The sequence below is a fragment of the Filicampus tigris genome, chromosome 6, assembly GCF_054856515.1.
Source record: "Filicampus tigris isolate MCC_2025a chromosome 6, RoL_Ftig_1.0, whole genome shotgun sequence".
Taxonomy (NCBI): Eukaryota; Metazoa; Chordata; class Actinopteri; order Syngnathiformes; family Syngnathidae; genus Filicampus; species Filicampus tigris.
In genome coordinates this window covers 11,348,390-11,375,449 of record NC_141222.1, presented here as the reverse complement: position 1 = coordinate 11,375,449, position 27,060 = coordinate 11,348,390, and the positions used below count along the sequence as shown (strand labels likewise).

The window sequence follows — 27,060 nt, the reverse complement described above, 5'->3', positions numbered from 1 at the left end:
TTATATTCACTATTATTACTACGTAAATATTTTTACGCAGCAAATCATAAAATTCTGGAGATACGTAGCTTGCCCAGTTGACAGTACGCCCGAGAAGAGGGCGGGGTAAAGATAAATTGCGTTTAGCCTGCGTTACGTGACGCGTCAAAACTTAGACAATTTGTAATCGTAATTTTAGTCACAAAGTGTATTATTTGTATGCTGAATTAGTCCCACGTGTTTACTGGTAAATAAGGTTGCTTCTCTGGTAAATTACGGCGCAAAAAGACTTGTCGAAAAGATTCAAACCTTACTAGCCAACATCCACGTACTGTTGTTTTTTGGAACTATGAGGCGGAGTTCCTCCTATGACTACAGGGACCGCGGACGAGACAGGTAATTTAGTTTCTTCAAATGTGGTATTAATATAATGTATTAACTGTTTCATTTTGCCAATTGTATTGCTGGAACTTTGAACAGAGACCACAGTTGTGTCGTACGTACAGTTTCAAGTTTACATCAATAAATCCAGCTGCAAGGCTCGCTGTCTTCGGTGTTAGTTTTTGACTGCGGGGTCTTAGTCGTAGTCGTAGATCGTTTGAATTTCAACAAAGTTGAATTTAATCGAGAAGCACACCCGTGCGCTGATATATTTCAATGTGATTTTTTAGATTTTAGATTAACTGTCGTATAACTTGCAAAATAAAGTTTTGAAACGGGTTAGGTTGGCGTTTTGGAGACTGAAAAACGAGTATGAAAGTGTTTATTGACATTCTATGTCCACTTTTTCAAGTGCCTCTGCTAAACGCACTTAGGCTTGGAAAGTGCAAACTCCTGTTCTTTTCCAACCATCCATCCATCGATCCATTATCTATGCCGCTTATCATCACAAATATTTGTAGTCTAATACCGAGACTTTTGACTACTGCCATCTGATGGCGTTAAAAGCAACTGCAACATTAAATAACTCCAAAATAATATATAACTTTATTTTTAAGAAAATCCAGCAAATGCAGATTTTAAAAACTGTGTGGAAAGTAAATAGTACTGTATGCTAAATATGATGACATTGTAGCTGCATGTTGTATGGCTGATTCTGCAGTACTACTTGCATGTGAGGTCACTGATAGTGTAGTGGTACACATGCCTGAGTTGTGTGCGGGCAGCGTGGGATCGATTCCCGCACAGTGATGGTGTCTGTGTGTGCCCTGCGACTGGCTGGTGACCAGTTCAGGGTGTAGTCTGCCTTCGCCCGTTGATGGCTGGGATAGGCTCCAGCACCTCCCCGCGACCCTGTATAGGATAAGCGGTTTGGAAGATGACACATGACACTTGCACGTGTAACCTCATAGGTCTCGTTCTGGGCCAATGGGGGGTCGCAGTAATGGCCCCCCGCCCATGAAGGTTGGGAATCTTGGCGACCGTCTCCGCAAGAAAAGGTGGAACCTGGATGAGCTGCCAAAATTTGAGAAGAACTTCTACACTGAGCACCCAGAAGTTCAACGCTTGAGTCAGGTAAATACCTTTTCATTTGATGAAATTCAACATAATCTTTGATTAAGTTATCATGACTCCCCTTATTTGCTTCATTGAAGTGACATGCGATAGTTAGCTAAAAACTCAATCTTGTACCATACCAGACCACTTTATTCATATAACGCAGGGGTCCCCAACCACCGGGCCGCAGGCCACTTTGGACCGGTGCGTGGTAGAAAAATGGTTGCCGACCACTGATATTGCACATTTAAAACAGCATAGTTGAAACAATGTGCTGTACAAGTTCAAGGAAAGAAAAGAACAAATAAATAACACACAAAAACATAAATCATACATGGTGTCACTTGAGCAGTCACTCTTGTGTAACCCATGTCCTGTTTTTACATCACCAGTATGAAATTGAAGAGTTTCGCAGAAAGAAAGAGATCACCATCAAAGGCTCTGACTGTCCTAAGCCTGTAATGACTTTTCAACAGGCACAGTTTCCACGTGAGTACACCAGCTGTAAACTGTGCATTACATCATTAAAATATGTGAGCTTTATTACTTGGAAAAAGGAATTGGTCTAGTAAATCTGCTATTTTATTTTTTCCCTCCCTGCATTAGAATATGTGATGGATGTGCTCGTGCAGCAGAACTTCACGGAGCCCACATCGATTCAGGCTCAGGGCTTCCCTCTGGCTCTGAGTGGCAAAGACATGGTGGGGATAGCACAGACCGGCTCTGGAAAGACTCTAGCCGTAAGAATGAGTGCAGCCATTGTTTTTGTTTTGTTTACTCATTAAGAAATGATATTAATCATAAATATGAATATATTCAGTATTATTGTTGTTAACTTCAACTCAACTTAAATTCTCAAACACTTTTACAGCAACTGCTTAATTTCAAGTTGTACTTAATTTTATGTAGTTCCTGACACTGCACTTGCCTCTCTTTTTCTCTTATCTGTAGTATCTTCTTCCGTCAATTGTGCACATTAATCATCAACCCTATCTGGAGAGAGGAGATGGTCCTATTGTAAGTTGATGTGCTCCGCATGCTGCTCTGTTTTTGTAAAATGAATACATTTTTGTAAAATGACCTCGCCGATCATACATAATCCACCACAAGAGGCTGTTTGATATTTTATTTGTCTGCATGAATTTAATTTTCCCCATATGAAATAGTGAAAATACTGATGAATCCATCCATTTGCTACAGCTTATCCTATTCAGGGTTGCGGGTGAGCTGGAGCCTGTCCCCGCTGACTTTTTGGCAATGGTACACACTGTGAATTGGTCACAAAACAAGGGTATTCATGATATAACAAACTTATAATGAAATATAAAATATAATAAAATAGGAAAAGGGCTAAAATCGTTGTGGCTGTTTATGTCATTAATATCATTGGCCAAGTTTACCTTTGAGGAATACGGCTTTCTTTATCCGTTTTTACTGACAATGCCTATGAATGAATATAGTCAACCTTTTTACGGTCCTGCTAATATTTTCCCTTCGGAGGGGTGTGACGCAAAGTGACTGCTGAGTATTCCCTTCTCCCTTGTTGTTGCGTTGAAAGCATTCTTTCTGTCTGACAGGTCTTTTCAATGTCACACTAGAAGTTGGCTCTGTTGTCATCACCAATCTAATTATCTGATTACAAGACAGGATGATGCGTTACCGTATAAAAGTATGCACAGTTTTTTACCGGGTCTTCTGTTACGACCGTGATCTGGCTAATTTGTAGGCTCTCCAATAAGACACTCAGGTTTTTAGTTCTACTGCAGTTATTACTATACATTTTCTTCTTCAGTTTAACATCACTGATACCCTTGCAAAACGGTAAGTAAACACATAGGAGGCAAACAAATATTTCAAAAAGCACATTTAATAATACAGATAATACCGTTAATATGGAGGAGCGTCATTTTTGCTAGGGCTTTATCTTTGTGTTTAACATTTTTTGCACATTTTAAACTTTGAGTTGTTCCACTACTTTGACTTTTGAGTCCGCTCTGCTTCTTTTTTGTTGTCAGGCAGTCTCTAACTAAATTTCTCCCCCCGAATAGTGTTTGGTCCTTGCCCCGACCAGAGAGCTGGCCCAGCAGGTTCAGCAAGTGGCTTCTGACTATGGCAAATCTTCCAGACTCAAAAGCACCTGTGTCTATGGTGGAGCACCCAAAGGACCGCAGATCCGAGAGCTAGAGAGGGGTGGGTATGCTGGTAGATGACAATGGCTGCATGATGTGAGGAGTTTGGAATTAACCCTTTAGTTAATGATGTTTGGTGACTTTGAAAAACTGAACACTAAAAAGTTCAGCTCAATCATGACTCCCTTTTCATTACGATCTGAATGTTTAACTCAACGCTTTACCCCTAATCTTTGAATTAGGAACTGGTAGATGGATCCTGAGTGTTGCCAGTCTACTCTTGAGCAATGCGCTTCTATTACTGCTCAATCCCACATGGAGTCTCTGTCCTTTCTATGCTTTTCGTTTTAGTTTACTTTCTGCTTTTAGGTGTTGAGATCTGCATTGCCACGCCGGGCCGCCTGATTGACTTCTTAGAGTCAGGGAAGACTAACCTTTGCCGCTGCACATACCTTGTGCTGGACGAAGCTGATCGCATGCTGGACATGGGATTTGAGCCGCAGATTCGCAAGATAGTTGAACAAATCAGGGTAGGCGAAAGACTGCCATAATGGCTGCATTTGACATGATTAAGTTACGTATTTCACTCGTTTTTACCTTCCTCTGTTCTGCACCGAAGCCTGACAGACAAACCCTTATGTGGAGTGCAACTTGGCCCAAAGATGTCCGTCAACTCGCTGAAGATTTTTTGAGGGACTACATCCAGATAAATGTTGGAGCTCTGGAACTCAGTGCCAACCATAACATCCTGCAAATTGTTGATGTCTGCATGGACAACGAAAAGGACCACAAGTAAGGAAGTGGGGAAAATCAATTGATATGCCATTGCGTTGACCATTTCATCCTGCTTTTAAGCCGCGATTGATTCTATCCATTAACTCAGAGCTTTTGGGTAAGGAAATTTTTTTGGCCAGCATCTTTCATAGTCCAAAGACATGCACTGCTTACACTAAAACAACATATGGCTGTGCACAGAGAGTATCAGTGTCAGCAGTAAACGGTTAATGGATCAGGTTCGCATCATCAGACAGTGAGCAAAAAAGTTGGTTTAGAAACATTTTCAACTGCTATTGCAAGCTGCTGATTTATTTCAACGTTTGAAGTGGTGATCTCCAACAGTTTTCCAACAGAGAAATGATGCTCTTTACGCAGCTCGGAAGAACATGGGAGCTTGTAAACTCCCACTCAGCCAAAATGGGCAGAATCATTTTCCCATTACTCTGCAAATAAAAAGTGAGCCCGGTGGAAGGAGTGACTCGAGTTGCGACATGGTGCTCCTCTTTGTACCTGTAAAAGCAGTGATATATCTACATGTTGATCCACTTTGAGTGGTGGAAGCAGCACGAAATAAACTTCTCACGGCTCAGAGAAATACCTCTCAATCCCTTTTAGAAGTGCCCCGCCAAAATGTCTTTTCAGTGCATGGGCTGGCATTGTAATGTCTAACATGCCTACAGCCTGTTATCATTGACAGGTTTATTTTCCCGTATCATTTTTTAAAATAAAAACTAGGCACCATACATTTACTTGGAGTGCAATACACTGTACTGTCCAGAGGTGTGATTGTGAGTGCGGATGCTTGGTTGTCTCTGTGTGCCCTGCGATTGGCTGGCAACCAATTCAGGGTGTCCCCCGCCTACTGCCCGAAGACAGCTGGGATAGGCTCCAGCACGCCCGCGGCCCTTGTGAGGAGAAGCGGTGCAGATAAAGGATGGATGGATGGATTTTTTTCATGAATCTTACTGGGTGGGCAGGCTGTCAATCTCGGTAGACCTGTGCACACACACACACACACGCATAGTGCACACCCAGGCCCACCCATGGCTCCGCCCCTGGTACTGACTGAGATTCCTGTGCATGGAGTCCGGGGTCTCCATTAGAGATAGGGTGAGAGGTTTGTGGCGGATTCCCCCTAAAGAGGGAACCTGGGCCTCTCACTACTTGGTCTGCTGCTTTTTGACCCGACGCTGGATCGTTGGAGAAGGTGAATGGATGGATAATATTGCTTCTTTCCCTCCCTATGTGTATTGTAGACTCGTGCAGCTTATGGAGGAGATTATGGCAGAAAAGGAAAACAAAACCATCATCTTTGTGGAGACCAAGAAACGCTGTGATGATCTGACGAGACGGATGCGAAGGGATGGGTGAGGAATACGACAGCTCTTTTGGCAACTTACAGTGGTGATGCCAATCCTATCCCGCTAAGTGACTGTACTGTTGCCGTTTTCCACCCTAGGTGGCCAGCCATGTGCATCCACGGAGACAAGAGCCAACCAGAGAGAGACTGGGTGCTCACAGGTTGATCATCAGTTATTATTACATCTTATCTGGCAGTTGATGGTGAGTTGCCTCACAAATGGTTTCTCAATCTTGACAGAATTCCGAAGTGGGAAAGCTCCCATTCTGATTGCCACAGATGTTGCCTCTCGCGGTCTGGGTATGTTTTCTCACATTTACAAATAATCTCTCATTTCTATCGTTATCTTAGCATTGACTTGAGTTCACATGCACACAAGGTTGTCAGGAATGATTTATCTAACACCCCCCCCCCCCCAGCCACCCACTTCCCTCACACCACTCCACCCCGTGAGTGTGATCACTAGGTAAAATAAGCAGTGCAATAGATTGGCAGATCTAACAAGAGTACTGTATTGTATGACTGTTCACCAGTGACTCAACTCTGTGAATGTCTCACCTATTAAAAGTCTAGGGTTGTTTTCTTTTATGTCAACGGATTCCTCTTTTTTTACGAATCAGTTCATATTAGAGCGTGTGAATTTGAATGATTGATAGGTATCACAAGGAGGTTCGCCATGTATTCGAGCTTGACAGCTTCAGGGCTGTCCAGTGTCCAGTATGGAGGCTGCTGGCTTTCTGGTCCACTGGTCTGTTTCTTGTTGCTATAGCTACAAAGCATCCATCAAGCGGGGCTCTTTGGCACGCGGCCTGAACGGAGTGGAGTGTCTGTGTTGGGTAGACGCGCCAGAGCGCTAAAGATTACTCACTCATACATACCTGTATGTGTGTGGTGTCTAGGACAGCTACTGCATGTACAAATGTGAAATGACAAACAGGAAGAAAATGATGTGGTGATCTTTGTTGACATGACAATATATGTGAGAAGGGGGGATAAGTGAAGGGTTGACTGACTTGTCAAAATTCCCATTATTATATTTTTCTTCCTTTTTGTCCCCTCTTCTCCTCTCAGGATTTGGCAGCATGCGGCAGCTATAACAGGCTGCTGTCGCTGCACGCTCAGTCCCGTTTAAAAAGTAGATTTTTGTCTAGTTTTGGAGGGGTTAAAAAAAACCCTGTTACTCCAATAGGTAACATAGACCCCATTCCCCAGCCCGATACTGTCAGTGTGTGAATCCAACGAGCCTGTCATTGGAGCTGCCGGAGGTGCCTGTTTGTCTGCTCTGCCACCCGTCCAAAAAAAAGCAGACAGACAGTGAGCGTGTTAAGATGGGCTCGTCTGGATCCAGTCCTGGGGCCCCGAGGAGGGTCCTGCAATGTGGCGAGAGAGCAACAGAACCTACGTTAGTGTCGCTCGCTTGTGGTTTAGCGGTTCTGCTCCCGTCTGACGTTGCTGGTGTGTGCAGAAGGTGAGGGAAGAATCCGGTCTCCCTCACCCTCAGCCCCTCCCTCTGAACCAGGACTGATCACCACACAAAGGGGGTAAGTACTGCACCGCCCCTTTCTCCTAACCCCACCGTGAGCTACACACAGCTACCTCCATCCGCCTTCTATGGTATTTGAATGAATACGTCAGAGCAGAGTTTTGGTATTGTTTGATAAAATAGTCTCTCGGTCATAATGGAGGGGAGACTGCCTGATCAGACTCAGCAGTGCGGTAAGAGCCCCACGTCTTCTGTAATGAGAAACAGACGATTTGTGTTGTCACAGATTGGCCAGTGATAATCATTCTGCCAAAACATGCTGGCGAATTAGCGTCTTGCTACTGTTTTGGAGGTGAAAATCAAAGTTGTACTTAGGCCTAGTGTTTCACATCAAGGCAACAATAGGTGATAATAGTTGTTTTGCTGCGCTCGCGGTTCTCCCGACCGCTGTGTAATTTACATTCTCGCAGTTCCTGTGGTAGACGCACAAATGAGCAGTGAACATGCATTCATTTGTGAAGTTACAAAGCTAAAGAAAGTAAATGTGCAGTGCCATGAAAATATATTTGCCCTCTTTTAAAGTTCAGATGTTTTTCGTCAGTTTGCCCACTTTAAGATCATCAAACAAATCCAAAGAGAGTAAACATTAAATGCAGTTTTTGAATTGTGATTTGATTTATTAAGGGAAAAAAATATTGAAAGCATCCTGACCCTGTGTGAAAAAGTAGTCTGATTGAAATGCTGTGGAATAACCTTTAAAAGGCAGTTTATACTCGAAAACTGGGCCTTCAGTGTAACTGTATTAAAGCAATTCTGCAAGGAAGAATGCGGCAACATATCTCCACAGAGATGTGAAAGACTTATTGCTTGTTGTAGAAAATGCTTGATTTCAGTTGCTGGTGAGTGTGGGCCAACTAGTTATTAAATTGAGGGGCAATCACTTCTCCACGCATGTTTGGACGTTGGATGATTTTCCCCCTTTATTTTAATAACAAAAACCTGAATTTAAAAACTGCATTTTGGGTTTACTTATGTTGTCTTTGACTAATATCTAAATTTGATGATATGCAAAAAAAATAAGAAATCAGGAAGGGGGCAAACACTTTTTCACACCACTGTACATGCTACATGCTAACAAGTGTAAAGTAAATGTCTTAGAATGTATGCACACAGCAGTAAAGTTATTCCTAGCTGGTCGACTAAACAGTGATAGATATTCTAGTCTCATTACAGCCAATGATTTGACAATTCAGTTTTGATCTTAACATGTATGAATTATTATTACATCCCGGGGGTGGGAGCAGCATTACAAACACTGCCTCTACTTCACAAGTAAAGCTGAAGCCACTTGATTGAAGATTACAATTTGAAAACAGATGACAGCAACAAAGAACAACATACACATTTGCCACTGGATGTTGATTGTTGGTGAAGAAGCAGGAGTTTTGTATATGTTTACTTTTCTGTTTTGAGCCTTACTGAATTTCTTGTCGTGAACACTATTATTCTGAACACTACCGTATATTCTGTCTGAAAAACATTTGGAGGATGGTCAGCGGGATATAATCTGGATACAGTGCTACACCATGAATGATTTCTAGATTTTAATTCAAACTCTCTTAAAGGAGGCATGAGCGAAAGTAACTTTTGTGTCTTGTTATGTAAGTAAGAGGTAAGCGCTTAAATGATCATCTAACTCAGATGCAAAATATCCACAAATGTCCCATCATGCGCTTTTGAATGTAACAAAAATATTGTGTTTGATGCTTTCTTCTGATAACCATGATCTCTGCCAATCTCTAAAAAATTTTTCTTATTCAAAAGATGTTGAAGATATCAAGTTCGTCATCAACTTTGACTATCCAAATTCCTCGGAAGATTACGTCCACCGTATTGGACGTACAGCCCGCAGTACCAACAAGGGCACTGCCTACACCTTCTTCACCCCTGGGAACGCACGGCAGGCCCGCGACCTTGTCCGAGTTTTGCAGGAGGCAAATCAGGCCATCAACCCTAAACTGCTTCAGATGGTGGATTCGGGCCACGGACGAGGAAGTGGTAAATATTGCCAGAAACCTTTTGTTTTGGAGAAAGTCTCAGAAAGATTTGTTTTAGTGCAGTGTTGCCCAACCTTTAAGACAACGCACACATATTACATTAGAAAAATCTGACAACACCCCACCGAACACAATTGTTAAAAAAAAAGTGGATACGTAATAATGTATCAACATAATGTTAATTATGTACCTTCTGCCTGGTGATAGAATTTTAATTTGTTCTGCCTTTCACTTTATGTCGCTGCTGCTAGGAATGAAGATACGTTATTTATAGTTAATGAGTAATCATTTTCAGACCTATTGATTAAAATTGGATTATGTGCAATACAACATTGGTGGGGAATCACTGTTGGGAGTGTGTAGCGACAAGGGGGGGGGGGGAAATAATCGAGCAATGATGTTAGATTTTAAAATTTGGTTGAGTTTGTAGAATGGATATTTGTCTTGAAGCAAAATGAAGCGTACTATCATCTGTTGATTTAATCTCGTTTTATTTATGATTTAACCTCACCAGTTTGCTGTTGGGGCACATTAACACATCTTCCTCACAAAAGTCTGAGGTTAGGGGTTCAAATCTGGGCTCCTGACTTCCAGTGTGGTTTTTGCGTGTTCCTGGTTTTGGTCACAGGTGGCAGAATGCGTTACCGCGGTAGCAGCTTCAACAACCCCAATACGATGTACCAGGAAGAGTGTCAACGCCGCATGCGTTCCGGCGAGGGAAGCAGCGGCAGCAGAGACGGCCGCTCTAGCTACGGCCGCACCAACCGCAACGATGACCTCCCCTCATCGTCCTACGGCGACCGGAACAGGGATCGGAGCAGGAGCAGCCAGACTTCGGATCAGTACCAAGGCTATAGTGGCAGCCGCAACTCCAACCCTAGCGGAGGCCCGGCCGCTAGCGGTGGAGAGATGGATCACTCGAGTCATCTTCAGGGTCAGTTTGCCCAGCCTCCTCCTCCATCTGTGCCGCCAGCTGGGCCACAGCCTCTCATGTCTCAGCAGTATGTGCCGCCACAGCCCGCGTTAATGGGCTTCGTAGGGCAACCCCCTTATCAGTTTAACCCTCCTCCTACCGGCCCTTCTCCCCGCTAGTTGTAATATCCATTCGTCCATCCATTTGCTTGACCGCTTATCCCCAGTGGGGTCACGGGTGATCTGACATTAAGCGAGAAGTGGGGTGCACCCTGGACTGGTCGTGAGCCAATCGCGATAGATTTGGTTAAGTTTGTATCGAGCCACTGGGAGGCCTCAGTGAAATCTAAAAAACATATTTACACCACTCTATGCAGTTTCTACCACTTTTGTTCATTAAACCTAAATTCCAATAATACTCTTAGAGTAGCTGCAGGAATTGGCGTCATCCTGTGTATTTGCCTGGTCTTGGTTCTGTTGTCAATGAACTGGCCTGTGGATTGATTTCAAAGCCCACGGCATAGATTCCTTAAAAAATGTTTGTTTTTGAAAGTAGTTTTAATAACTTTCAGATTTTGTACCATCATGGTCAGAGTCTGTGACTACGCAATTTTTTATGGGATATGTTTCCTCAATGATAAGTGAGGTTTGTAGATCCAGTGCCATCCCAGAATTGAAAGCACATGATGATAGGGTGTTGCGCTGGTGACAGTTACATGTATGCCATTAATTACAACCTTCATGCATATTCAGGAGGTGGCGGTCAAGTTTTATTTAGCTATTGTGGAACTTTCTGCTAAGTACAGTTGGTGCGCAAATGAATCTGTCTCAGAGGGACTTAAAACTAAAATAACTTCAAACCTCAGGTATAATTTCAGCTATAATTATATTTTCTTTTGAAAACGATGTCATAATTCCAAGCACCACCTGTTGTATAAAGTCGTTTTTTTTAAAGTGGTGCCCAAAGTTGGGTTAAGACCCCCCCTGCCCCCATAAATATTTTGGTCTGTTTAGATGTAGAGCAGTCGTTCCCAACCACCGGGCCGCAGCCGAGAGAGCTCTTTTGAACATTCCATTAATGTCTCTCATGTCTTATCAAAGTTAGTACACCACTTATTCACAGCATTTACATTTTATTTTTATATGCAGTATATTTTTGTGTGTGGGTCTATATAGTATGGAGAGTACCCTTTAGTGTTTGGTTTGCTTTTTAACTCGGGCAGTGAACCAAATACAATGACATTCAAACATGAATGTGTTGTGTAGTTATCATGGACTGTGTGTCATCCATAATCAACTTATTTTGTCTTTGATCAGTGTATTCCACTTTTAATCATCTATTTTTCAAGCTATCATCATTTGTATAGTACGATGATTTGATACAAGCTCTGCACACACTGTTGTGTTTTCACTCTTTAGGGATAACTGGAATTCTGCTCTTGTTGGGCCTCACAATAGTAGGACTGTTTGGGTTTGGGACAATGTCCAGGTGAGGTCAGTATTATCTGCCTGTGAAATGTTTGGATGCCAAATTTGGTAAAAAAAAAAAACAAAACAAAACTTAACAAATTCAAAAAAAAAAAAAAGAAAATGTAAAATTTTTTTAAAAACATGTATTTGAATGACAGTTCTTGTGTGAAATTGCTGAGAAATGTTACAAAAGATTATCAACAAACCTAATGATGTGATGATGCAGTCACATATTAAGAGTTCAACATATTAAAGAAATTAACACACCATTAATGTGCCAATTTTAACTCGTAGATTAGTACGTTCAAAACAGCAGTTAAGAATCATATTGTCCACAAGGAACCAGTCTGCCTTCAGTATGAATCTTTATTTAAATAGCTATATAAATAGATGGGCTGCAGGTTAACTTCATTCAGTGTACCATTTTGATGTGGCCATAAGCACATTAGAGTACATAAACGTATGCACAAAGAAAATGACTTGAATCGCAGGCACATGTGGTAGAATCTGAACAGATGTCAGTGGTGTCATTTTAGGACTTGTGCCATCCTTTTTGGGTCAAACATCAAGAAAGGCAGCAAAACGAGCTTAGGCAACATCCTGTCAAAAGGACATTTCACGTGCAAAAATTGAAGTGCATGTAAAATGCTGTATAAAATAAAAAGAATCCTGAGTGAAATCTAATATTGTGCCCATCGTTTGTGAATCGCAAGTGCTGAAATAAGCCAAATGTCAACATTGGTAAAGAGGAAGTACAAGGTCTTCTTCAGGACAAGTGACCTCTCACAGCACAAAATCTGATGTTGATACACATGAAGTGGCCACATTAGGTACACCAGCATAATCCAACATACACGATGCTTCAAGAACTGCACTGTATCATACTCGTGTTTTTACACTAGTACTCCGTATGATGTGCAGTAGTGTTCCACCACCGACATAAAACCGTAAATTCCAACCTCATGAAACATATTACACGCCTTTTTGTAGTGTCAACAAAAACTGAGCAATATCATTTTTGATTCATCTCTACTATCGATCGGCTCTCATGGAACCGTGTAGGTGACCGCGAAGTGGGACTGCGTATTCATGTCAGCATCTTATTTGTTTTTGCTGTCATATTGTTGGCCAGATGAGAAACGTATTGTCATCTTTGAGGCGCGCGCGCACACACACACCTAAAATTGACTCTAGCCTTTATGTCTCCAAACCGAGACGTCCTGGACAGCATAACTTGGTTGAGTGCGTGACCAAGTGTGTTTGCTGTGTAACTGCACATGTAACTCAAACACTCATGAGAATATGAGCTACTTCACTTTTTTTTAACCCATACCAAAGGTAGGCTTACCTAAGACAAGTCACATGCTTCAGTTTGTTCTGTACAAAAATAAGAATGGACAATCTATTTGAAATGCACTTCCCACTATCTCCAAGATTGTTCAACTTCAACAGCATATATATCAGCCAAATGCAAACATTCATTTTTAGAAAAAGAGCAATGTCCCCAAAATTTGTCTGAATACAATGACTTTAGTTTAGTTTTAATGTGGCAGCTAGTTGGGTGAAGAAAAAGTCACTAGAAAGCACAAGAACATGGACGAACGGATCAGGAAGGCACCAGATAGAAAAGTTCCGATAATGAAGAGGCACTTTTGCCTCAAATGGCAATCAGGTACTCCTTTAACCAAAAGTTAAAGGAAGCAGCAATCAGATGACAGCAAGGTAGTCCTTCTCACTTAAGACTTCCCCAGGTGCTTGGAAGCGGGAACTTGTCCACATCACCCGATTCATCATAAGCAGTGTCCCCCAAATTGAAGGTTAACTTGTACCGCAAACGCACCTTTTCCTGAAACATGGCAAAATGTCAGTCTGCAATTAGTGCACAGCATAACTAACTGTACATCATGTATTCCAGTACATCAAAATTGAGCATTATCTTTTTAAGGTTTTTTTTTTTTTAAATATGTATATCTATCATTTGGATTTGGTCCACAATGTAGAAACACATTAATGTGAGTGTAAAAAATAAGGATCATTTAAATCTATTACTCTATGGATGGAGGTGGATGATGGCAGCAAACCTTGTGAGGGTTAGCCAGTAGCAGAATCTGTGTGATGACAGCTGGAGGCAGGATGGGATTGAATGCTGGAAGTTCGGTTCCAGAAGGTGGCTGCAATTTCACTTTCATCACCTAGACATGGACACCTTATCCAGCATTTTCAAGTTAAGGCCCTGATAGACCAAACCGACGTCATCTGTTTGGTGTAGTGGCCACCGTTGTAGTGTCGTAATCCGTCTGTAAACGGGGGCGGTTACGCATGTTGAATAGGCGTCGCCAGTCGTGACATTTGGTCACTCTGATTGGCTGTTAGCTAGCAAATCAGCGCTCGGAGTACCAACGGGAAGTGACAAATGCGGGAAAACAGTGAGCACGCTTCCACTGCCTTAATTTTCTTACAAGTACAAGAGCGAGGGTTGACAATGTAAGTATTTTGCAATACCGTGTCAAGAACGTGATGGTTTACTTTGCGTGGGAGTTCATCGTGAGCAAAGGATGTAGCTGAATGCATTCTTTACATTTTTATATTCCGCCCCCGGTTGGATTTTTCTAACAATGAGAAACAGTGACTACCGCCGCCGATGGTGTGAAAGGGTATTACATCTCACACATGCGCAGAAGGTACTTTAATGGTCAGCGTCACTCTCTGTCGTTGCGATGTATTTTTCCAACGCGACGTGCCGAGAGCCGGACGGACGCCACAGGGGGTAAGCGTCCGTCACTGTTGGCCAATCTAGGCCTTTACAGTGAACCCTGTATCTTGAGGGATATGTTCCAGACCCTCTCTCAGTAGGTCAAAATCCACAATAAGACAGTATTCATTTTTCTTAAAAAAAACAACAAAAAAAACGTTTTACTTTTCCACACCCTTTAAAGCGGGAGTCAACCCAAGCATATTTTTTAAAAATATGTTCTATGCAGGGCCACTACTTGAAAAGCGGCATTCTGATTACTGGTAATATTGAGCTTGTTGAAATGCGGCATTCTGATTAATATTATGCTTGCGGAATATGAGTTAAGCAGCAAAATCCACCCGTTTTTGTCTGTCTCAGGGGGCGGCTATTTTGTCAGCATGAATGTACCTTGGGCACAGCTGCCTGAAAGCGGATGTTAGTGACAGGAGCAGGCGCTGAGGACAACATGGAGACGATCACCACCAGCACGTCCGGCCTCGACGGCAGACAGTCACGGGCAAAAGTGAACAAGACCCGCAGGCTGTGCTTGTCAAATACAGTCACTGGTAGCAAGCTGCCTAAAACAAACACACATTTGATGTAATGCATATGAACACATGTCCAAGACGTAGCAGCTTCAACTTACTTGGATGGATTAATTCCAGAGGTACTGTAACATCAGCTAAGGATGTGTCACAGGAGCCAGCAGCTGGCAACAAGCTTTTGTCTACAGCTGAACACGTAGGATTGGAGAGGAGAATGTTGTGTTGTTCATAGACTGACGAGGGTTCAGGAGTTGCGCTACATGATGTTAAAGTTGACACTTGTTCAGAGTTACAGTTGGCCTTGGTCTGGAGCTCTCGTAAGCTGACTCTGGACGGAGGTTGGAGTTTATCCCTGCACGTTGTCATCAGCAATCAGGAGAAAGAAATAATTTTGAGAGAATGATACATGAACAAAAATGACTTGAGGAACACTGCATGAACAATAGTATTGGGACATTTGGGCTTTATATTTACAGGATTGCAACTTTCTACAAGATGTGTCTGTTGGACGGTTTAGCCATCCAGGAGAATGTAGATGACAGACGCTTGACGAGGGGGTCTGGCTCCTACTCTCTGTTCTATACATTCATTTTCTTCCACTTACCGGGGTCACGGAACGTACCCTCAAAGTTGGAACTATAAGGGTGAAGGTCAACCCTTCACTGATTAAGAGGTGTGCCTCATTTCTTTTGTCCACAAAGTAATATAGGTTTGGTCTGTCCTCCAGGCTGCAAGTGGGCACACTTGATAACAAGAAGCACAGCAGCATAGCAAGAGACATGTCAGCACTAAACCCACTCAACTGGTTCTCACCATTTGACCTGCTGGTCCTTTGGAGGGAGGGACTGTTGTAACAACGTCTTCCCCAGCAGGTTGAGCTCATCCATTCCTTTGCATACCGCTGGGACAGCCCGAGGAGCTTGAACCACATCCGAGCACAGTCTTGAAGCTGGGGCTGTTGGAGATGGGAGTTCTGGAATGGCAGAAGACTGAGAGGACAAAAAAAAAAAACAACAACAAAGAATAAAGGAAAATGCGTGCAGCTCTTACGCTATACTAACATACATTTTGGGTGTTGTCAAGCATTGCTTTAACTTTCATACAAGCACTTATGAAAATGGAAATACTGCCGTGGAAAAAAAATATGAGCCCACACTTGTTTCAGTTTTCTGTTCAGTTTTTTAATTTGTGATTAGGGATAAAATTATTAGAGGACGGAAGCACTTTAAAAGGACGAGGACAGATGGGGTCGGAGGATGATTATTTTTATGAATAAGGACGGCGGGACGAGGACGGAAGGGTGCCCAGGTCGTGGACGGAGGACGGACCGGCAAAATAGAGTAAAGTGCCCATCTCTGAAAATTATAATTGCCAATATGAATACTTTAGACCAGTGTTTCTCAACCTTTATTGAGTCAACGCACATATTTCACTTCGGAAAAAAAATTCACGGCGCACCACTTAGCAAAACGATTTATGAAAGTATTTACAGAGGTTAACTATGTACCTTCAGTCATTTAGTGGAAGAGCATTTCTTTGTTTTGCCTGTTACTATGTGGTTGGCATAGATAAATGAACAAAAAAAAGTTATTGGAAAATAATACATTTCTTGTCAAAATAATTCAAACCGGATATTTTTTTTTATGGCACACTACACTGTTTGAGAGTCACTGGTTTAGGCTACAAATATGCCACCACAAACTATGATCCTGAAAGGCCATAATAGCATTTCATACACTTAAAAATCATTTAACTCTGTCACTCCACGAAGACCCTTAATTCCCTACAACATATTTCTGTGGCACAAAAATGCCACATGATGGCGCTAAAGTAATACTTTCATGTTGACAATGCTTTGGCTTGAGCACAAAAACAGTGAATAGGTGAGTTTTTAAGCAATTTTTTAAGCAAGGTTACAAAAATTTTTTTTTTTTAAATTAAAAATCAGCAAATAAGTGAATCCGCCATTAGCAAATATGCGGGCGAACACAGTATATCTAAACCTATAAATAAATGGCGATGGATTTGTCTCCATTGTATAACATTGTGTGACATTATGATGAAATAATTCTACTTCCGTCGATCCACAAATAAATGATTAGACTTTTCATTGATTCACCATGGACATTACTTTCCAGAAAAGGAATAATTTGGGTTAGAGCAACATCTGCGGCATTGTCATAGACATGACAGCATGCAAATGCATTTTCATGGTCCAGGATCTTTCTTTTTAACGGATCCTATGTGGACAAAGCCTCAGGCAGCTCAAGCGATGTGCTCAAATATTGGCTGTAAAAGTCAACTTATATTATATCCAACCTGTAAAGTCATCTGAGGCTCACAGGATTCTGTGTCATTCAGTCCTAGGAGATCAGAAACAAAGAAGGTTAACGCACAACAAATTAAGGTTATGTATTACGCCTTAATTTTTTTAAAAAATTTAAAAAAGGAGTTCAGAGGAGTCCAGTATGGACTGACTCAACATTGTGGGTTGCAGCCATCCAGTTAACAGCAGGTCCCAGTTGATGGAAAAAAGAAAACTGCTGTGCAAACAAAGCTGACTCAATCCATTTTTGAATTTTTAGGGCCAGCTTCTCAGTTTGAGGTTTACATGTTAGCTGAGACTTTTGTGCTTACCCAGCGACATGAGCTCATCAACCAGCAGACTGCTGCCAATGTTCTGAGACAGGGTCTCTAGGTTGGAGGGTTCTGGATTTAATTGTGACGTGTTGGCTGGTGCACTCAGTCCTGTCAGTTCCAATAGGGTGGAGCTATTGTTTCCCACTTTGAATCAAAGACAACGTGCAAATCAAGAATTGTCAAGACTAATTGATGCAGTGAGCAACACGCATGTATTTGACCCTACCTGCGTGTGAAGGCGTGTTTTCACAGTCATTTGTCACCTTCTCGCCCTTCACCTGCTGCTTGTAGATGTTAATCACCTGTGTCAAGCTATCATTGGCTTGTAAGATATCAGCTGGAAGCACAAAAGTTATTTATCAGCTCCAGTGCTTTTACAACATTTCATCTCAACAGTAGGGCCTTGACCGATTATATTGGGCGATATTAGACCTTTTCAAAATAATACTTGGCCAAAGTTTGACAATTATATACCTATATAATGCTCATTATTCTGTGTGAATTAATTCCGTCTAAAGTGTATATATGCCGATAAGACTTATGTTCATGCTTAGAGTGCATTGTAACTGTGTCGCTACCAAAATGTATACATTTGCCAACTCAATTTGGGTGCGATGACAACTTTCTGCATAGCTGAAAAAACATTATTCTGTGAATGACATTCTTCTCATCCTCTCATATGCACACTAAGAGGCAATGGCTGTAAGCATTTATGCACCGGCTGATAAGATTTAGATTCATGCTTAGTGTGCGTTATTAGTGTTCAACTTTGCTACCATTTCAGTTGAACTCACTTTTTTTTTTCTCTGTTAAAAACAACCTTTTGAAGTGAATAAAGGTGTCTGGTTATTTTGAAATACCGGTAGTCACTCCATGGCAACGAAAGATAAGAGTAGAAAAAATGTGATGTAACATTAAAGGGCATCAAGGGCAATTTTGCCAGTAACTTTACTCTCGTGTTGCTTATGTACTGCATACATTTATGGCCTACATCTGAAGCTAAATTCATCACTACATGCTTTATTTCCTCCATGTTTTAGTTCTTGAATATTCCTCTCTGATTGTAAAACAGTCAAATGTTCTTCCTTTTATTCATATCTGGGTTGATGTAAGTGGTAAAGCGGAAGTCATCCCAAACATTTTTTTTCAAGAATATGTTCTATGCAGGTCCACTAGTTGAAACAAGGCATTCTGATTAATATTGTGTTTGTGGAATAAGAGTTAATCCACCCGTTTTGGCTTTAATTAGGACACTGTTTAGCAGGGCCCGACTGATATAATTCAGCTAAACGATTAATCGGCCAATTAAAAAAAAAAAAAAAAAAATTATATATATATATATATATATATATATATATATATATATATATATATATATATATATATATATATATATATATATATATATATATATATATATTTTAAAGCTCTTTGTTTCATTCCGTCAGCATTTCAGTTCCCTTACCTAAGGCTTCATCATTGTCCTCTGTATCACTGGCTAACCTGAATAATGTAGGTCTCATTTTTTCACAGCGCTGGTAAAGATTCTGTTAAGACAGGACAGATGTTTCATAAAACCAAGGGCTCACCTTCAGCATTTTTTATGAATCTGCAGCTGACGTGTATTAATGTGTGCAGCCTTTGTAACCTTAATGAGCTCCTGATTGCTCTGTGAGCTACCCTCTTTGCTGTAGACCTCCAGCAGCTGACTCAGTAGGTTCACGCTCTCCTTTACCTCCTGAAGGGCATTTGTCCGCTTGGAAACCTTCTCAACACGCTTCTGGTCCTAGAAAAAAGAAGAGCATCTCTATTACAGCAGTAACACAATCTCCTTCCGAAGCTGAATTTGGTCATCATGGCCTGGTTACCTAGCTAGCTAGCTAAATGAATAAAATAGAATAAATAGACAAAAAATTTAGATGAAGTAGATGAAGTACAGTGAACCTTCACTCCTCCACATAATTCTAGATTTTTACGCCATTCTTTTTTATGGGCTCTTACAGTGTTCAGACAAGTCTGAATTAAGAGTTGCACAACTTCAGCTCAGTACCGGTTGTGCTGCAACATGCTGGGCCCCACCGAGCTTTATTCAGTGTAGATGGAGTGTAATAAAGGGCAAGAAGACGAGATAGTGACAGTTGTTGTTCCCATGGAGCAGACATTATCAGACTTGTCAGAACGGGTGTAACAAAAAAATGATTTCAATCGAAAAATTGGTTTTGATTTAAAAGATACGAGCAGGGCTTGACACTGCACCCAACAAAACTTTTCAGTGTGTGTTCGTAAAAATTTCTTCCGGTCACACTAGCACAAAGGCATGTTTTAATGTTCTCGCCGACACTTGGTGAAAAAAAAATACAGCAAAGGCACTCCAACTCTGTCCTCTGTCAGGGTGCTCTGTGATGCGTGTCATGTTAAATCGTTCCTGTATAAATGAAATAAACACATTACCAAGTCTGGACTTTGCCACGTTAACGGCGATCTAACTTAGCTAGCAGCGATTGCGATCTTAAAACGTGGAAACGGATTCATTGTGTGTGTGTGTGTGTGAAAGCGGGCTCACTTGCGCCTTGTAACAGGTAGACGTTTGTAAGTGAAAAGCTATCGTTTATAATACACTCAACCTTTGTGGTTCAAAGGGATAGTGTCATAACAGAAAAAATGATATGTTGCGACCAACTGAAAAAGTTGGTTGCACCAGTGCAAAAGTTAGCGTAGAGCAGTGTGCAGTTGAATCGAATCAAATCATTTCACTTTAAAATCAACTATCCTCGAATCATATCGCACCCCGTGTATCGAGATGTGTATCGAATCGCCTTTTATTGGAGAGATGCACATCCCTACCTGTGAGTATTGTTGTATGCTCTAATTGTAAGTGTTGATGTGCCGTGTGTGTTAAAGGAGCAGTAGCAGTTATTTGAATGTTTAGGTTTATGCTAATTTCTATGCCGTTGCACGTTATATATTAGCATTAAGATTGTTGATTATCGTTAGACAAAATCAAATGGTTTGGTTGAACAATTTGGTGTGTAAATATATGATGATTAAATATATAATGATTACTTCTCTTCCGGTTCTGCGATAAAATTTCAACTGCTTAGTGACAAAAAAGGCTTGGCATAGCAAGTGTTGCATCTTATTTGGAGAATTGTGCAAGCAAGAGTCTTCTTTTCGTTCCTCCAAAGTGATGTCATACAAAAGTCTCCCATTACTTGACAGCTACAGAGTAAAACCATGGCGCTAAGAAATACTTTCAAAAGTGTGTTTAAAAGGGATTAGGCGTTTAAAGTTTAACTGAGTTAAAATTTGTTTTTAAAGTGTGTGGAAAGAGAAAAACTATATTTAAAAACAATGACACGGTCTCTCTGTATTGCAGATTTTCACCTATCATGCAGGTAGGTCTGGAAAATAACCCATCGCCATGAACAGGTGTTCACTGTATCTTGCAAAGATTTTGAAGATATGCGTGCGGCCTCCTACTTCACACCGCATGAGGTTATAAAGCAAGAAATGACTCACCTCCTGGACCATTTCCTTAATGAGCTTGTTTGCAGCTCTTAGATCTTCGGGGTGAGTGCTGTTCAATAAGCGTGACAGCGTCTTAAAAAACAGGACAAGCGGGAGGAGGGGAAAGAAGCAGACAGTTTTGTAAACGCTCTTCCCAGTAGTAAGATGGTCAAGATGAGGTTAGAAAAGTCAAGTATTGTGACTGGATGTTTGTTCATTATCAGGCATGCTTCTACATACCTTCGACTTCTCTTCATCCTCAAAGATGGTGCTTTTGGTTCTAGGTGGAGGGCTTGGAGAGGGCATGTTATCCTCCTTGACAATGCCTGGAAGAGAACAGGGACACATATCAAGCAGAGTCGAATACACATTTTGCCATCAGCCCGGATCCTGTTTCAACTCTGCACAAAGACCTGGGCCACCTCTGACCCTCGGTGATGGCCCATTCATTCTGCGGCAACTGTAAATCTTTTCCCAAGCATAGTAGACATCTGGGTCTAGAAATGTATTTGTGACATTCCAAATTGTAGCTGTTACTTGTGACGTTTTATATATATATATATATATATATATATATATATATATATATATATATATATATATATATATATATATATATATATATATATATATATATATATATATATATATATATATATATATATATATATATATATATATATATATATATATATATATATATATATATATATATATATATATATATATATATATGCATTTCTGATGGTGATTTAATGTGTTTAGTGATACTCCCCTCCGTACTTTGTGGATTTAGTGTCACGTTATTGTCCTGTTATGTCACAGCAGTCCGCTGATCACTTTTTACTTACTGTACCTCACACTAAATTCAAAACTGAAGGTGATAGCCTTGTAGTTCACTGCCACCAAATTGTGGAACGAACTTCCATTTGAACTAACAGCTTCCTCTATTGTAAACATTACAAAAAGCAGAAAGACATATGTTTAGGCAGGCATTCCACTAGGTTTTTTTCTTGTATTAACTGTACATTAAGTTTGTGACTATTTTAACCATGTAAAGTATTTAGGGAGTCCTCTCTGCGAGAAGTGCCATATACATAAAATTGACTTACTTGATTACACCGTCAAGAGATATATTATTAGCAAGTACTAGGAACATTGGTCTCATGCTTGTTGCTCAACATGCGCCAAAAAGGAGAACTCATATGAAAACATACAAAGGAAAATATAGCTTCTTAAACAGGGTCTTGTGGCCCAATTTGATATCCTGTTCGGGAAAAAAAAACATTTTCAATTTGGTTAATGAAGTTCTCAAACGTCTGATGGACTCACCCTGTTTCTTCAAAATCTGATAGGCATCAGCTATCTTAGTCTCCTCTGGGAATGTCACAGTCCAGCTGAACATCATTTCTTTAACCTTCATCTTCACTGGCTCTGGGGCACGAACACCTAAGTACTATGAAGGAGATATTTATGGAGATTTTTTTTCCAGGACATGCAGACAAATATAACAATGTAATACTTCTGTTGAAAAGTTCAGCAACATCTTGCAGCATAATGAAAGCTGTCCAGCATGTGTTCATTGCTTGTGTAAGCATTGTTTGCATTCATGGAAATAAAAATCATTGGCTACAAAATACACCACTAAGTGACTGTTTACATAATTCATACATAACAAATACAGTAAAATTGTTTTCTTTCTCTGTCATGTAAAGACAAGGTTGTTTGGTTTGGTTGGATCTGCAGCTGAAAACGCTGTAATATGCATTTTGCTCCTATTAATTTTCTCATTGATTTAAAGTGACTAACAGCAGTAATTGCTACCTTAGGTGAGACCACCTTAATGAGCTCATTGAGAAAGCGGAACTTTCCAACTTCACTGTGAAACCTCTTTCCACAATTCTTCATGCAGGATTCCAGAACCTGTAGATCAACAAAAACTACTTGAACAGATTGTGATGAAATGATAAAGTAGGTAAAGTCGGTACTATCGGCCAGCCCCTACCCGTAGTGCTTGCATGGCCTCCCATTCCTGAGGAGACTGGATTTTGTGGGCCAGGAGTCTGGTTGCAAGCTGGGGACTGATTTTTGTTTTATAGGTGGAAAGATGTAAAATGCAAATCTAAATACATTCGTCATTTGTTAAATTGTAGAGTAAAATACAATGTAGTACACACAAAAAAGAAAAGCTTAGGCATGCATCATTATGATGAGTTTATGGAGCACATACTTTATCTAAGCAAAACCTGTAGAGATTTTGCTAAATAGTTTTTAATTAATAACACTTTATTTGGAAAATGTTGGACGAATGCAAATGGTTAAAATGCTCACCCTTCAGGTTCATTGTCGAGTAGCTCACAAAAACTTTTGATATTGTGCCAATCGGTGTCCTTATTCAAAGGATTGGTGGCCTTATCTGGATAGGAGGCAGATTCCATTCAGACGGGATTCTAAGACAAACACCTTACTACGAATGACAGTGATTTATAGTGACGTATTTTGCAGGATGAGAGTTCGGTTGTTACTTTGTAGGAGTCTATCTGATTCTTTTATTTGTGATTTATTGTAGAGTGCTCAAGTATGATCAGTGTGACATTTTGGTTAAGCCTAGCTTTGCTTTGCTTTATTTTTGATTCAGTTAGTATTCTATTTTCAGTAGAACTGTGTTCGCGTCCTTTAGTATTCAACTGTAACGTGTAAAACGTAAACCCATACAAAAGAGGTGACACATTAAAGCTGTCCCATTACTGTTTTTGATCTTGAAACGCACTTTTTGATCACACTTGCTTTCTACATTATCTATAAACCGTATCTCATTAAGCTACAATATAAAACAACAAATTAGCACTGAATGTTTCATTTAGTACATTATCTTGATTTGTTAATAGAAGTGCATGTTATTTGAATGTTACTTACTGATACGCGACTGGAGGGTCTCCTCTTCCGGAGGCGCCGCTGCCATATTTCGGGAATCCTAAGCAAGGGGGTAGATCTCGCGTGGTTTTGTAATATCGCGTGAATTGGCAATGGGCGTCGAGTTTCTCCGTAGCGCCCCCGGTGGGGTGCGGCGCGGACTCAAACAACAGAGTGACATTGTGGAGGTTAAAGGGTTTGCCAACGCTTCAGCCCATGCAAGCGAGGATGGACTGGCATCGGCGACAAGCTTCTGTGGAGATTTTTAACAACGTTTCGTGGGAATAAGAATAACAATGGACTTTTCTTTTCACTCAGCGCGATAACCGCCACTTGCGTGACACAGTGGGAGAAAAAAAGCTCACAGTGTGAGGAAACTGTTATCTCTGCTTGGATTTGGACTGAATTATCATTCCCCAGTTCTGCCGCAAAATCGTGATTTTAAAGAAACACAGTGGACTGTCTGGGGCGCTGCTAGCCTGCTAGCGAAGTTGGCTGCTCAAAGAACTTTGCTGCTGGTATGGTTGAAGCTAGCAACTTGGGATATCAGCTGTCTTCTTCCATCTGTTTGCTTGGATCTAAGGTCCAGTGACGCTATCATCATTGTCGGTATGACCTCGCGGGTCAGATCATTTTGGGACTAAAATGTAATTTCTATTTAGAAAAAGTTGGCTGATATTTGGCTGCCGCACGCAGCGTCGCATTGTTGGTTAAAACTGACGTATCGTCGCTACCGTCGCCCCCTCGCGAAACTCTTCTGATGACTGACCCTTGGAACACTTCGGCACGATGATGGGATCTCTGAAGGCTCTCCAGGAGTGGTGTCGGATACAGTGTGAAAATTATCACGATGTGGAAATCAAGGACATGTCGACGTCCTTTCGGGACGGCTTGGCATTTTGTGCCATCATACATCGCTACAGGCCAGAGTTGATGTAAGTACACATTCCAGTGGTTGTGGGCTTGGGAAGTTAAGCATTCTATTCAACCAGCCATTTAGAGCAGTTTGGAACTGCAACGATGATTCATGATTACCATTGCTAAGGAGAATGGATTTCGTGAGCCAAAAGTCTGATTGCATGATGGGGACTGGTTTTAAAAACATGCAAAAATATAGATACAATTTAGTACAGTAAAAATTGTGAAAACCGATCAGTAATATATCCTTTATCAGTGTGAAGACATTTTGCACCGGTCTGTAATGAAATAACTTTTTTTTCCCCCTTTTCCCCCTACTCTTGAAATTCATTGTGGAGTAAGTCAGAAAAACCCTTCATCGCATATGAGATTTTCTAATGTGATAATAAGCTCATGCGGCTGTAAAAATAGATTACTGTTGCGTGCATTCTATTGAGCTACACATTTAGAGAAGTTTGTGATGTAATTGCTATGAAGTTTACTTGGGACGTTCAATACCACTTTTTTTTCAGACCAACATCAGATTTCTCACCAATTCCATGTACTGACACATGTAGTACATCCATCCATCCCTTATCTTAACAGCGTATCCTCATGAGGGTCGCGAGCGTGCTGGAGCATATGCCAGCTGTCTTCATGCAGGATGCGGGGTGAAGCCAGAGGATCGCAGGGCGCACAAAGACAAACAGTCACACTCACACTCACAATCATACCTAGGGACAATTTAGAGTGTTCAATTCACCTATCATGCATGTTTTTGGAATGTGAGAGGAAACTATAGTACCTGGAGAAAACCCACACAGGCATGTTCTCCTCACATGCAAACTCCACACAGGTAGGCCGGAGCCCGAGATCGAACCCTGGACCTCTACTGTGAGGCCGATGTGCTAACCAGTCGGCCTATGGATTTGATATATAAAATTTCATTTACTACAATGACCAAAAATTGTGAACAAAGATTTTTCTGTCATACGCAAATGAAGATTCGCCGATGTGTCAAATGGCTGCAGTATAGCGGCAACTACTGCCGAGTAGGACCTACTGGATGTCAGATTTTTTTGTCTTATGTATCGGTGGCTGTTATCAGCAGTTTTCACGAGTACCCGCAACCTTAAAATAAGGCTGGTATCGAACCAATGCCTGGTATTGGTACTCGCCCAACCCAAATGATTATACATTAGTTATAATTTAAATAATAATAGATATGATGCAACTGGATATGAAATAAAAACAATACTTACAAACTTGATGAATTGTAGTTTTGTACCAGGATCAATCAGATAACTTTTAAAACTAGCACACAGAATTGTGCCAATGCTCAGAAATGGTCATACTCAGTCAAAATGCTCAATAAATCAAATTAAATGTTTTTTCATGGTAGCATATCATACCAAACACGCAAATGTGTCCCCTTGGTGGCATTTGCACGCACACATTTAAAGTCACATAGATGTCACATATGTGCCACATTTTGAGTATTGTGTTTGGTTATGTGAATGTGAGTGTAACATGCATCACATTACACACCAAAATGAACTGTAATGCACGTTGGGTGGGAGCTCAATGTGCTGTAATTAACACAGCCTGACAAGCTTTGTGTTGCCAGGAACAACACAACATTTTCTGACTTCATAAACTCACACACATTAGATGGAATACAAAAAGATGTTCAGTGTTGTGTGCATTTGTGATAGCTGGCCCATTCCCCATCAGACGTGTTTGATTCGTTGGAACAGGAGACGTTAAGGTGTGAGTCATAGTTTTAAAGATGACTCCATTCCACTAGACTGCAGGCCAGTCTAGTCAGCAGTCATGCGCTTGTGAACTGGCTCATCTAAATGGATTGTAACCACCAATTAATCACATGTGTTAGTCACACGTTCAATTATTTGATTGTAAGTCGATGTGCTGCTATGTCATCATGCAGTTACTAGGGGTATTCGTTATTCAACTGCAGTGAATACGAGGCGTCAATTCGGGGTAAATTGTTTATGGCGGAACGTTTTGTGTAAAAATGCATTCCTATAATGACATGAAATAATGATGTGTTTTTTTTTTTAAAACAAATTATCATGTTTGCAATTATATATTAGCCTACAATATAATATACAGTCCCCTCCAGAAGCACCGAGTTATATG

The 27,060-nt window shown here is 40.9% G+C and overlaps 3 protein-coding genes across 4 annotated transcripts in view; 2 read left to right on the top strand and 1 right to left on the bottom strand.

Moving 5' to 3' along the window:
- The first annotated feature begins 86 nt into the window (after positions 1–86).
- Positions 87–12,348, top strand: LOC147145783 (putative ATP-dependent RNA helicase DDX17). Its single transcript, XM_086033060.1, has 13 exons — positions 87–375; positions 1,332–1,494; positions 1,869–1,965; positions 2,083–2,216; positions 2,428–2,493; positions 3,525–3,666; positions 3,975–4,135; positions 4,225–4,397; positions 5,639–5,749; positions 5,842–5,903; positions 5,983–6,042; positions 9,050–9,283; positions 9,911–12,348. Exons 1-13 carry the CDS (start codon positions 329–331, stop codon positions 10,372–10,374), a joined length of 1,914 nt encoding a protein of 637 aa, XP_085889186.1. The 5' UTR covers positions 87–328; the 3' UTR covers positions 10,375–12,348.
- On the bottom strand, positions 12,013–24,199 carry LOC147145782 (ADP-ribosylation factor-binding protein GGA1-like). Of its 2 annotated transcripts, XM_086033058.1 has the most exons (17): positions 24,007–24,125; positions 23,422–23,506; positions 23,096–23,171; positions 22,915–23,013; positions 22,423–22,546; positions 21,331–21,416; positions 21,103–21,183; positions 19,232–19,369; positions 19,049–19,130; positions 17,810–17,920; positions 17,581–17,727; positions 17,263–17,306; positions 15,757–15,932; positions 15,045–15,295; positions 14,807–14,976; positions 13,746–13,856; positions 12,013–13,510 (listed from the first exon to the last, which is right to left on the bottom strand). In XM_086033058.1, the coding sequence occupies exons 1-17, from the start codon at positions 24,050–24,052 to the stop codon at positions 13,397–13,399; spliced, it is 1,941 nt and encodes a 646-aa protein (XP_085889184.1). In that variant the 5' UTR covers positions 24,053–24,125; the 3' UTR covers positions 12,013–13,396. The 2 variants fall into 2 exon arrangements, with proteins under 2 accessions (XP_085889184.1, XP_085889185.1); XM_086033059.1 differs by lacking the exon at positions 12,013–13,510 and having other exon boundaries at positions 13,835–13,961; positions 24,007–24,199.
- The window catches only part of micall1a (MICAL-like 1a), a 20,934-nt gene continuing 17,981 nt past the window's right edge, over positions 24,108–27,060 (top strand). The window contains exon 1 of the mRNA XM_086033055.1: positions 24,108–24,938. Coding sequence (XP_085889181.1) covers positions 24,793–24,938 — 146 coding nt within the window. The 5' untranslated portion in view covers positions 24,108–24,792. The remainder of the gene's footprint in view (positions 24,939–27,060) is intronic.

Excerpts from the sequence above, each read along its gene's own strand:
- LOC147145782 (XM_086033058.1), bottom strand. The coding sequence starts at position 24,052 with ATGGCAGCGGCGCCTCCGGAAGAGGAGACCCTCCAGTCGCGTATCA. Across the intron at positions 23,507-24,006 it reads GACCCTCCAGTCGCGTATCA|ATAAGGCCACCAATCCTTTG; the intron begins GTAAGTAACATT and ends CCTCCTATCCAG. Across the intron at positions 14,977-15,044 it reads TCTGGAATTAATCCATCCAA|GCAGCTTGCTACCAGTGACT; the intron begins GTAAGTTGAAGC and ends TGTTTGTTTTAG.
- LOC147145783 (XM_086033060.1), top strand. The coding sequence starts at position 329 with ATGAGGCGGAGTTCCTCCTATGACTACAGGGACCGCGGACGAGACAG. Across the intron at positions 2,494-3,524 it reads AGAGAGGAGATGGTCCTATT|TGTTTGGTCCTTGCCCCGAC; the intron begins GTAAGTTGATGT and ends CCCCCCGAATAG. Across the intron at positions 6,043-9,049 it reads TGTTGCCTCTCGCGGTCTGG|ATGTTGAAGATATCAAGTTC; the intron begins GTATGTTTTCTC and ends CTTATTCAAAAG.